General features: G+C 34.6%; 1 protein-coding gene across 8 annotated transcripts in view; it reads left to right on the forward strand.

Annotated features, from left to right (window-relative positions):
* The window catches only part of LOC137235448 (eukaryotic translation initiation factor 4 gamma 3-like), a 925455-nt gene that overhangs the window by 629357 nt on the left and 283762 nt on the right, over positions 1-12336 (forward strand). The window contains exon 1 of one of the 8 annotated variants that reach the window (XM_067758452.1): positions 7443-7574. The exons of 6 other annotated variants lie outside the window; for them this stretch is intronic. In XM_067758452.1, the coding sequence (XP_067614553.1) occupies positions 7520-7574 (55 nt within the window). In that variant the 5' untranslated portion in view covers positions 7443-7519. Of the gene's footprint in view, positions 1-7442; positions 7575-8437; positions 8469-12336 lie in introns of those variants that run through there. One more of the 8 variants, XM_067758453.1, reaches the window with a different exon arrangement.

Genomic DNA, 12336 nt, shown 5'->3' on the forward strand with positions numbered 1-12336 from the left:
TAACCTCCGGAGTTTTTCCAGAAGATTTAAAATGTGCTACCGTGATACCGCTGTTCAAAAAGGGAGATAAAAAAGACAAGAATAATTACAGGCCTATATCCTTGCTATCCTCAATCTCCAAAATCTTTGAAAAGGCAGTTAAGGCTAGGGTGTTAACTTATCTCAACAAAATAAAATTTTTTAGTCCCAAGCAATTTGGTTTTATGTCAGATCTCTCAACTGAAGATGCTCTTTTAGACTTTTCTTCCTTTATACATAAGGCGATTGACGAAAAAATGTGTTGCGCTAGTCTGTTTGTAGATATTACTAAAGCATTTGATATGGTGGACCATAATATTCTACTGAGTAAGGTTAGCTCCGCTGGTTTTCGTGGCAACGTTTTTAGTTGGTTTAAGTCATACTTAACGAATAGAATTCAGAAAGTTAAAGTTGTAAAAATTCAAAGTGAACCCAGACCTATTACCTTAGGGGTGCCACAAGGCTCGGTTCTTGGACCTATCTTGTTTCTAATATACATTAACTCACTATTCTCGTTGCCATTTGTTAGTAAAGTAACGGCATTTGCAGATGACCTTGCCATTGCATATGGATCTACAAATGAATTTAATCTTTTTGCTGATATCAATCACGATGTTTTTGCTGAGGTCTTGGTTTGCTAGCCACAAACTCGTGGTAAGCAACAAGACAAAGTTGATGTACTTTAATCAATGCGGAAAGGAGTTACCTAGAAACGATATTTTCTTTCACGGCTCGAACTGTATGCGGTTTCGTATGTGTTCGAGTAACTGTAATCATCAAAACTCTGTCAACACCTTTGACGAGACAATAAGTTGTGACAGTAATTGCTTTAAAATTGATGTGGTCCCTAATTTTAAATATTTAGGAGTTATATTCGACCAAAGCCTAAGTTGGTCATCACATATTTTTGCTTTGAAATCGTACATGTTGTCAGCGGTTCGTTCATTCTTTTACCTAAAAAGGCTGTGTTCAAATCGAATGTTAGCATTAATATATCATGGGTTAGTCCACTCAAAATTACAATATGGAATCAGTTGCTGGGGTGGAGCGTATGCTAGTAAGCTAAATGCGCTTTTAATCCTACAGAAGTGCTTTATCCGAAAAATGTGTAACGCAGACCGTTTATCCCACTCTATGAACCTTTTCAAAAAATTAAACATACTTCCCATTCGACATTTGTACTATTACAAAGTTTTGAAAATTTTTTTTATAAGGAGTGGGTATTCACAAAGCCCGATATATAACCCTTACAGCCTAAGAAGTAGACCGTTATCAAGTGTAAAAATTCCTCGTTTTCGGACCACACTTTTCCGTAACTTTTACACAATCGTGTCATGTAAACTGTATAATAAATTACCTGCTATAATACAACTCATTAGAAAACTTTCTAAGTTTATGAGGGAAGTGAAACGGTGGCTACTTGGTTTCAATCATGAGGGTGTAGAAATTCTGTTGCGACCCATCGTATAAATCCCGCTATGTAATATTTATGAAGTGTTTAGCTTTATATGTAAGTACTTTGTTATTTATAGTGTTTATATTTTTTTAATATAGTATTTTTTTTTATTTAAAATAGTTATTCTCTGGTCGTTACTTTAACTAGAGATTGTAGCAATTATATCTTGTGATTATTATGCGCCCCACAAGCATTTATAATTATATTTAAAGGAAATGACATTTCCACTGCTTTTATAATTAGCATTTAATGTCATTAACTATTTTCTTATTTGAATTTGTTACTTTTTATATTGTACTACTTGGAAAATTGTACGTATTTATAAGAAAATAAAGAATATACAATACATACATACCCCCATATTAGAAGTCTCAACTTGAATATTATGCGGCTAGCAACCTATCAGCGGGTGTTGGTAAATTGTGGTCAACCGTAAAATCTTTTTTCACTTCAATAAAACGGAATTATAAAGTATCCATCGCCTTCGGTGATAAAACTTCATCGGTTTCGAAGAAATGCGCAAACGCCTTTTGCCGACAATTTATAATGCATTCTTTAGTAGACAAGGCCAGACATCGTGCAAACAGACGGGCACTTCTCTCAGAATCGCCACGGGCTGTCTTTTTATGTCCCCATAACACCATCTACATAATGAGGCGAGAATACTCCCCATCAGGGAGAGAAATGAGATGCTAACCAAACAGTTTCTGTTGAATACCCAGAAACCTGGGCATCCAAACAGACATCTGATTGATGAGCCAACACTGCCTAGGGGCTTAAGGAGTCATCTCCGTAAGCAATTTGAGGAAATACGGCACCTGAGAACCCAGCCGTATGAAGCAAAAAAACACAAGCATGTCCTTGGTGAACTCCACAAACAGGCGTCGGACCTTTATGTCAGGAATTGCCCGGTGAATCCAGTACTCAAAGAAAAGTACCCAAAACTTGTGTAAGAGGAGCGCATACTCCCCAGGGAAACGCGTGTCACTCTTGCTCAACTTCGTTCTGGATACTGTAACAAGTTAAACACTTACATATCCAGAATCAACCCCGACATACAAAATGTATGCCCCGCTTGCAATGTGTCCCCACATGACACCAACCATCTCTTTAATTGTAATGTGGAACCAACGCCTCTAACACCCCTTTCATTATGGTCCACCCTGTTGAAACAGGAAGTTTCCTTGGACTCCCGTTAGAGGATATTGATGACAATTTGTGATCGGTTGCGGCTGTTAGGTGGGGCGAAGGACTGCTACAACAACAACAACAACGGCCACATAAACATAAACACGACGTGCCACCCATTGCCATCACCCCCACAGATATTGAAGAAGCCATCCCCAAGGCCAAGCCCTCTAATATAATAGGCCCAAGCGGAGTATAGTTTAAAATAAAACTATATATTTTACAATTTTATTTATTTTTATATTAAAATATTAATATTAATATAAAAAAATTATTAACAATGACAAGAATTTTTTCTTTTTGAAATAATATTCAAAATAAAGTAATTCAAAAAATAATAATTTTATTTTACATTTACTCCCCATCCAGTGAAACGAAAAATTTATTTTTTTTAATGTTAATTTACAGTGTATATTGATTACTGTAAGAATTTTGTGTTGTAGTTTGAAAAACATTTGAATTTTGTGTTAATTGCGTAAAAAGTTTATGTTTGTATTGATGTAAGTACTCAATCTTTTGATGATTCGATGTACATGATAGCTTATTTTAGTTGTTGTTATGCTAACTTATTGTATTAATATTTTATGTACATTAATATTTGGTTGTGTTATTGCTATGTTGTTGAGGTTAAAAATAACTTAATAGCTGTTTGTTAAATATTGTCAATTATAATTGTGTTTTTGCAGAACCTAGAATGAGGTTGAGTTATAGTAGATGGCAACTTTGTGTGCACAATTACTGAAAAATTAAAACTTGTAGTATGCAGAATATATGTTCAATATATAATTGTACTCTGCACAATGTACATATGTCCAAGTTGTTGATAAGGAATGAAAATTTGATTCCGTTGTTCGTTTGAGATTGATACGAAATTTTCATATGATTTTAATTTCAATATGAAAGAATTAATATATGTCAATAAAAATTATTTTAAGAAATCTTTTGAGATTTTTTAAAATTGATTATAGTAATTAGTTTGATTTTTAAAAATTTTAAAGTTTTTTCTTTGTTCTGTGTTTGTTTTTTTTCTTTTTTTTTTGGATTGAAAATGAGGTTGGTTAAATATGAATTTACTTGTATTGTGAAGTTTGTATGTCTGTTGTTGTAAAATTTCGTATTTGTATAAATGATAAATATGTACTTTTGAATATAAACTGGAGAAAGAGTGTACATAATTAATATAAATAATAAATTGACTATTGTTTTAAATATTTAAAATATATTGAATATATAAAAATTTATTTAATTTAATAGTAATTTTAATTTAATATTATTTAAAACAAAATCAATTATAAAGTTAATAAATTATTTGAGTAGTTTAAAGAATGAAAATATTGTTGAAAATTATATCTTTAAAAAAGGAAATTATTTAATTTGAAAATATAAAGGATATAATCTGAAAAATAAATGAAAGTAAATAAATAAACAATATTTAACACTTGCTGCGAACTCCAAATTTTGAAAAATTTATTGTTGTATATATCAAATTGTATTGTATGATACTCCAAATTCTTGTTGTTGTAGTTAAAGAAATCTTGTTTGTTTTTTATTTAAATTTATTTGTTGTAGATATTTTATTGTAAATAGTTTTTAATTTTTAAGTAATTAGTTTAATTTTAAGTTTTTAAATATCGATAATAAAGTTTTTGAATATTTGTATTTACGTATATAGTTTATTACTTCATAAAAATATTTGATGATATTTGTGCACAATTTTAGAAAGTTATTTTAGATGTTTTAGAATTCACTATTTAATCTTCACTAATTCTCTAGTTTGGTTAGATTTGATATTAGTTAAAAAATAAAGTGTAAAGTGTATATTTGATTCAAAATTTCCTTGAGAAATGAGTCCACACATTTTTGTATTGGATCGTGTGCACATTTGCTGAAACCAGTAGATAGTCTGCAATTGGTGTAACTAAAACATATTTTCTTTGGTAGCACGTCACTTAGTTACACTTCTATGTATTTGTGGTATTGTATTGGTCAGTAGTTCTGCGATACGTAAAGCGCCACATTCAGCAATTGTATTAAATATAGACATAGGTCCGTTGGTAGGATCGCCATTATAGTTTAGAATAAAACTATATATTTTAAAATTTTATTTATTTTTATATTAAAATATTAATATTAATATTGAAAATTTATTAACGCAGTGACAAGAAAATTTTCTTTTTGAAATAATATAAAGTAATGCAAAAAAAATTTATAAAAATATAGTATTTTTAAATAAAGTAGATAACCCTACACGGAGAAGCCATGCCATGCTGAGGGAGTAAACTACCTTGCTCACGTTTTCAACCTGTCGCAGAAGTCCTTTGTCATTCGCGAACAATGGAAAATGGAAAGGACCAGCTAACGAAGGCGAGTCATATCAACCGATATCATTCTTTTCGCCAGTAGCGAAGATATTGGAAACCTTTTGCCATCCCATTTCTAATGGTCGGCAAGTAATAAAAAAAAAAATAAATGTAAGGCGCGATAACCTCCGAAGAGATCTAAGGCCGAGCTTCTCTTCCAATTTGCGTCGTGCTCCTCTTGCTTTTCCCTACAAATTGGCCTGACGGGACCTACATGTTTTATGCCGACTCCGAACGACATCTGCAAGGCAGATGAGTTTTCACTGAGAGCTTTTCATGGCAGAAATACACCCGGAGCGCTTGCCAAACACTGCCGAGGGGCGACCCCGCTTAGACAAATTTTCTTCTAATTGAAAGACCTTATTTCTAAAATTTTGATGTTGCTTTGCCCGGGGTGTGAACCCAGGGCATACGGTGTGGTAGGCGGAGCACGCTACCATCACACCACGGTCGGCAAGTGTCGGTTTAATTTAGTAAGGCAATCTCAAAGCCTAGGAAAATTAAACAGGGTGGTGTCCTATTCCCGCTTCTGTTTAATTTCTACATATCAAAACTCCCTTCCCCACCAGAAAGAGTTACAATAATTTCCTATGCCGGCGGCTGATAGACGAGTTAGTTCCTAAAACAAACAGCTGTCTCCCCGATCCTTCTAGTTTGCTCACCTCGCACTATCAAAAACCACGACCATTCTGTTTACGACGTGGAAGGAATGGATGGCGCAAGAATTGGACGTTCACATAGATGGAGTCACCCTACCGACTGTCGGTCCCCCAAAGATCTTTGGGATCACGTTCGATAATACTCTGACCATCAAGGCGCATGTCAACGAAGTTGTATGTAAAGCCGCAACAAAATCCTCAAGTCGCTTGCCGGCAGCATCTGGGGAAAAGATGAAGAAACGTTACTAACCACGTACAAAGCAATTGGCCGGCCGCTCATAAGCTACACGTCACCAGTTTGGTCGCATGGTCTTAAAACACATATTGGAAACAGCTGCAAGCCTGTCAAAATTCTGCAATCAGAACTGCCTTATTACCTACACCACCACATAGTGAGGCCAAAGAGCTCCACATTAAAGAGCACAACGAAATGCTGAACACGCAGTGTTTGCTAAACTGTCACAAACCAGGATATCCTAGCAACCAACTGCTTGATCTAGCCCAGCCTCCACGGGGGTTGAGGAGGCGTCTCCATAAGCATTATGACGAGATCCGGAGTCTGCCAACACAGCCGTTTGATCCAGACAAGCATAAGCAGGCCCTACGCCGAATCCACACAGAATCGGTAAACGCTTTTGCCAAGACGCGCCCATTAAACCCTGTTATTAATATACAATATCCTACCCTTGCAGAAGAAGAAAGCACACTACCACGTGAGACACGAGTCACCCTGGCTCAACTTCGTTCCGGATACTGCAACAGGTTAAACTTTTACTTGTCCAGTATCAACACCGACATACGTAATGTGTGCCCTACATGCGATATGTCTCCACATGACACCAACCATCTTTTATTTTGTAATGTTGAACCTACGCCTCTAACACCAATCTCCCTATGGTCCGCCCCTGTTGAAACTGCCAGATTCCTTGGACTCCTGTTAGGGGACTTTGATGACAATTTGTGAGTGGCCCATTGAATGAGGCGAAGCACTGTTAACACAACAACAGCAACATAGGGGCAACGACTAATTGCATAACTAGTAATATGGCGAACAAATTTCTTTTGCACATACATATAGCAATTTGTCTTAGAATCTGAATGCACCGTTTGTATTTTTGATCGACTCAACGGTTTATTTGTTCGCTTCTTTCGCTCAACGTGTTTATTCTGTGGTCTGGCAGTTCTTTTACATTGTTAAGTGTTGGTTATGAAAACAATTTTTTGTTTCAATATTAAAGTGAAGTGTGAAAAATACTTTAAAGTGTCCTTTTCCGAAAAATTTTAAGAATAACTATTTCATTTGGCAGTTTGCTCAGCTCGCCTTGCATAAAACAAAATTTCTTATCGCTCGACTGACGGAAACGTGTTTGGAACGTATCAATCACTTGTCTTCGCTAAAAGCGGCCAATGTAAATATTACAGGTTGAACTGTTGTAAACTAGATACATGTATTTGCAAAACGCACCATGTTACCTTTTTAATTTTACTTGGTAAGGGCGGAGGGATCTGGTCTAGAAAGTGCGGAAATAATTTAATAGCTCTGAATTCGTAACCAAGTCGAAATTTTATCTCCCAGCTTGATGATGATTTATTATCTTGCTTCCATTGCACTTTCGTCTTCGTTTCCAAAGAATTTTATACACAGTTATAAGGAAGTTGCTGCGAACAAGAGGTAAATTTTACCATAAAGTATCCAAATGTCAAAAAAACTATACTTTCCGACTTCCTAATCATTATTCTGTTCAGGTGATATCTCTCGAATGTTGTCTTAAACTGTATAAAAGAGATAATTTTTTTTTTTAAATAAGTGTGAATTATATTGATATTGAGTGCCGCTAATGCCAGCTGATATATATATTATATCATGGTTCAATCTTTCGCCATACTCGATGAGTAATATTGTGCTTATTTTTATCTATGAACACCATATGATTTAATGAATGTGATAAAATTAAGAAATATTAAATCATTTTATAAAGTCCTACATGGTAGAACCCTGTTTACAACTTATTCATAATATACATTTTTTTTAAGGAGTTCTAACCTAACAGCTGTAGATAAAACTGCTAGCGATGAAAATCGCTAGAAACATAGTGATATTGTACCCTCAACATATTTAAAGAGTAATGGCATGGACTTTATTTTTAAAAAGTGTACATATGGCGGTATACATATATGTAATACTCCTATATTGCTAATAGAAAATGCACGCAATGAGTTTTGAATTAGAAATCAAAACAAGACAGCTAAAATTTTTGTGATTGTAGCAGCATAAGTATGACAATAAACATTTAAATTTAGGTACATTCGATTTTTGAATACAAAACATTTTGAACAGCAATACATCGGCACTCTGATGTTTGTGAGTGTACATAGCCTATAGCAGCAATATAGGAGTATTACATACATATATCGTGGTATATCTAAAAATAGTGCAGTGGTATTATATATGTATGTATGTACGTCAGAGTTATTAAGGAATGCACTTCATTTGGAATAGTTATTTCTTTGATTGTAGACCCAGAGGACTGCATTATTTTTTCGTTATTCCGGAATAATGACTAAAATTGTTTGTCATTTCTGTCTTTATCATTCCTTTTTGTTATTTCTTTCTTTTTATCCACTGTATTTAATTGAATATATTTCGCAATCCTTTGCGTGATTATACATAACTATGTGCATATATTGGATCTCTGTCTTGTTCAATGCTGGAAAACAATTAAGAGTACAAATGTTGAACAAAATTGTCGGATTTAGCTGTGCCAAATAAAATGTCAAATTTGGCAGGTAATGAACAAGCAGACGAAACCATTTTTTTAAATGATATTTTAATTTTTTTTAATAAAATCAATATAATATGATACTCTGAAATAGCATACCTTGACGAATTCCATACAAAAGTAAATAAAAGCATTACTGATGTTAGATCTTTGCATGAAATCAACTATCTCAGTGATCTTATTGTCACTCTGAATGTCAGAGACGAGTGAGCTGCCTTCCTGGAATGAGATTAGGTCGTATGTGTTGTCGTGGCCCTAGCACAGGATACCCCAGAGCAGTGGGCGCCTGGCTTTGTTCCGTTATAATCCTCGTTGATAGTATCCGCCATGTGAGCTGAAGGAACCTTTTGCTGCTGCGCAGCATTCTTGCTGGAAGGTGCAATTAGTTTTAAAGAAAATACGAGGCTACGCAGATGCTGGAATTTGCAAAAAAATCCCCGGGAGGATTCACAATCAGGTCCGTCAAGCTGGACCCCCCCACGATGGATTCGAAATTTGGTAGGCCAGGTATTATGTGCTATTTATGTGCTATTTTGTTCCCAAAATAAAAAAAATTGTGTTTTTTTTTAAATGGGGGGCCCAGCTGGACGTCCAGCTAGACCCCCCCCCCCCCCTTATAAGCCCTAGGTCAAACAAAAAAATTTAAATGTGGGAATTATGTGCTATTTATATGCTCCAACATAAGCTACGGTCTGTCCAGAAAAACAGAGGGGTGACAAGGGGGGAGCGGGGGCATATAACCCCAGACGAAAAAATCGAAACGGGATAGGTGCAGAACCCCATTTTGAGGTTAAAAAAAAAGTACTTAAATTTTGAGCACAAAATTATTTATTTTGGGAACAAATTAGCACATAAATAGCACATAATACCTGGCCTACCAAATTTCGTATCCATCGTGGGGGGTCCAGCTTCACGGACTTTTCACAATCGGTAGCTCGAGCCATAGTTCCTTTCAACGGAACTTTTTCAGCACAGGCGGCATTCGGAAGCAATTCAAAATATAATTTTGATTAGATCCAACAGCAGCTAAGCGATCCAGTTTTATGCGCGCATAGTACCCTTCGGAATGACGGTTATAATACAAAAAACTTGCAGCTCTGTTTGGCTAATATAATTATTAATTTTTGTTTAAGAAACCACTGCAAGTGTCCACTAGGATACCCCGACAACAGCTTTGCCCGAACTTTCCCTTTTGAATGTGGCATTCCGCTGCGTGTTTTACAAAAACTCCAAATTAGTCATTTGAAGTTTTACATTTGTTTATTTTGTTTTGTGAATGAATCGAGTTAAAAATAAGCCTCCTTCAGCAGTCAGTTTAAGGTCACCCTCCATATCACACTCGTGGTTGCAATTTAGGCACGTTACCGATTTTTTTTTGGGTGTTCGGTTCCCCTGGAGGCCTATTTTCACCCATAAATATTCCTTTTATTTAAAATGCAAACGAAGATAATACAGTTCATAATTCAGGTACATTAGAATAAAGTATGCAATTAGTATATCATACATAGAAATAATATTTACAAAAGCATAGAAATGAAAATTAATATATTCATGCAAATAATATTAACAACAAGTAAAGGTGTCTAAGTTCGGGTGTAAACGAACATTTAAAACTCAGCGTGAGCTTCAATTGTACATTTAATTTCAGATAAATTACTTTTTTACATAACACGTGGCACCGCCCGTTTAAAAAAAAATGTCTCCCCATTTCCTCTTACAATAAAACTTGATAAGTGAAATATCATTGATTCATAACTATTTTTTGCTAAGTTATAGCTTATTATTCTAGTCTACGACCCCTTTGAACTTGTTTTATATCTAAGTTGCCGTGGTCCTTAACCGATCCCGTCCATTTTTACTCGAAATATTTTCTGCTATAAGGAAAATATGTGTACACAATTTCATTACGATATGTTAATTTTTCTTCGAGTTATGGCTCTCGAAACATAGAAAATTGCTTAGTCATAAAAGGGGCGGTGTCACGTCCATTTTTTTAAATTTGAAGTTTTTCCTTTTTATTGTTATAACTCCACTTGGGAAATGAAATACCATTGATATAACGCTCTTCTTTGCAAAGATATAGCTGATTTTATTCGTCCACGACCCTTTTTAAAATCTTGTATATAAAAGTGGGCGTGGTCCTTAACCGATTTCGTTAATTTTTCTTCAAATTATTCCTTATAGTAAAGGCAACCTCTCTGCCAAATTTTGTTACGATAGGTTTAACGATTTTCATTTTATCATAAGTGGGCCGTGCCACGCCCATTTAGAAAAATTTTTCCAATATCCCAATTTTTCCAAGTTCCAATTTTTATCAAGAGTCTCAATATCAGTCCACATGTCAAATTTCAACATTCTAGGTGTATTTACTAAATTATCAGGTTTTTTGTTTTTTCCAAAATTTTATATATATAAAAAGTGGGCGTGGTTATCATCCGATTTCGCTCATTTTCAATACCAATCTATTCTGGTCCAGATAAGCTAGTGTACCAAATTTGGTGAAGATATATTAATATTTACTCAAGTTATCGTGCTAACGGACGGACGGACGGACGGACATGGCTCAATCTAATTTTTTTTCGATACTGATGATTTTGATATATGGAAGTCTATATCTATCTCGATTCCTTTATACCTGTACAACCAACCGTTATCCAATCAAAGTTAACATACTCTGTGTGCAAAGCACGCTGAGTATAAAAATTTGTTGTCACCCGCATCTTATGCTTCATACGATATCGCCCTTCCACGCCACCCAAGGGGTCCCAATACGGGCTCGTTACCGATTTGTTTTGGGTGTTCGGTTCCCCTGCAGGCCTATTTTCACCCATATAATATATTTTTTATTTAAAATACAAACGATAATACTACAGTTCATAATTCAGTTACAGTGAAGTATGCGAAGGTACAATAAAGTATGCGATAAGCATATCATACATAAAAATAATATTTACCAAATAAAAATAATATTTACAGAATAAAAATAATATCTACAAAAATTGGTATTCACCCCTAGAGATATCTTTCCTAAGAGCTAGGATTTAATAAGAGAAACAGGTGCGGTAGGAATAATGACCTAAGTCTAGAAAAAATACCCGAAATCTAGCATAAAACAGGATAACCAAGCAGTGTCTTAAATGATAGCAAAGAAAATGTGAAAGATACTATTAATATTTCATACCTAAACATTTTTTGTTTTCTAAATATAGGTTTTTTGCCTCCTTATTAAAACAGTTTATTAAAAATTATGATCTTATTCTAATAAAAATGTATTTTATCGTATCAGGACTACAATTTTCACAACAAAAATAAGGCTGGACATTCATCATTTTCTCAAAAAGAATTTGCGCGAGACTAACTTTATGCCAGTTTAGATCAAAGTGATCTGCATATATTTTTTCAAGTTTACTTATAAAAGAAATAAATTCATTGGGAGATCTTACAAGTTGACTATTACTAAATTGTTTTTCGGCAGTAAATAGAAAATCTCTTTCTGAGATTCCGCTATCAAATCTCGGCAAAGGCATTAAACAGTTGTGGAGCTTAAAGTATTTAAAATACAGGTACAGGGAAAAAGTACATAAAAGCACTACAACGAAGAAAACTACTCTCAGCGACTGCAACAGTTATATCGAATTGTAAATTTTGAAATGAGCTTGTGGAGGACTTGCGCAATCCGTGAACACTTTGCAAAAAGAAGTGTCTATAACTAAATTATCATTGCAAGCAGTGGTAATTACATTATTTGCAAACGATTCCATATTATCTTCAGGCAAAAATTCACAATTTCCTTTATCAACACCGCGAATATATCCTATACCCCAAGCTTGCCGGAAATGGTATGAAAATCGCTGAGGAGTTATTCTTAAATCAAA

This window comes from Eurosta solidaginis, chromosome X (genome assembly GCF_040869045.1).
Source record: "Eurosta solidaginis isolate ZX-2024a chromosome X, ASM4086904v1, whole genome shotgun sequence".
NCBI lineage: Eukaryota > Metazoa > Arthropoda > Insecta > Diptera > Tephritidae > Eurosta > Eurosta solidaginis.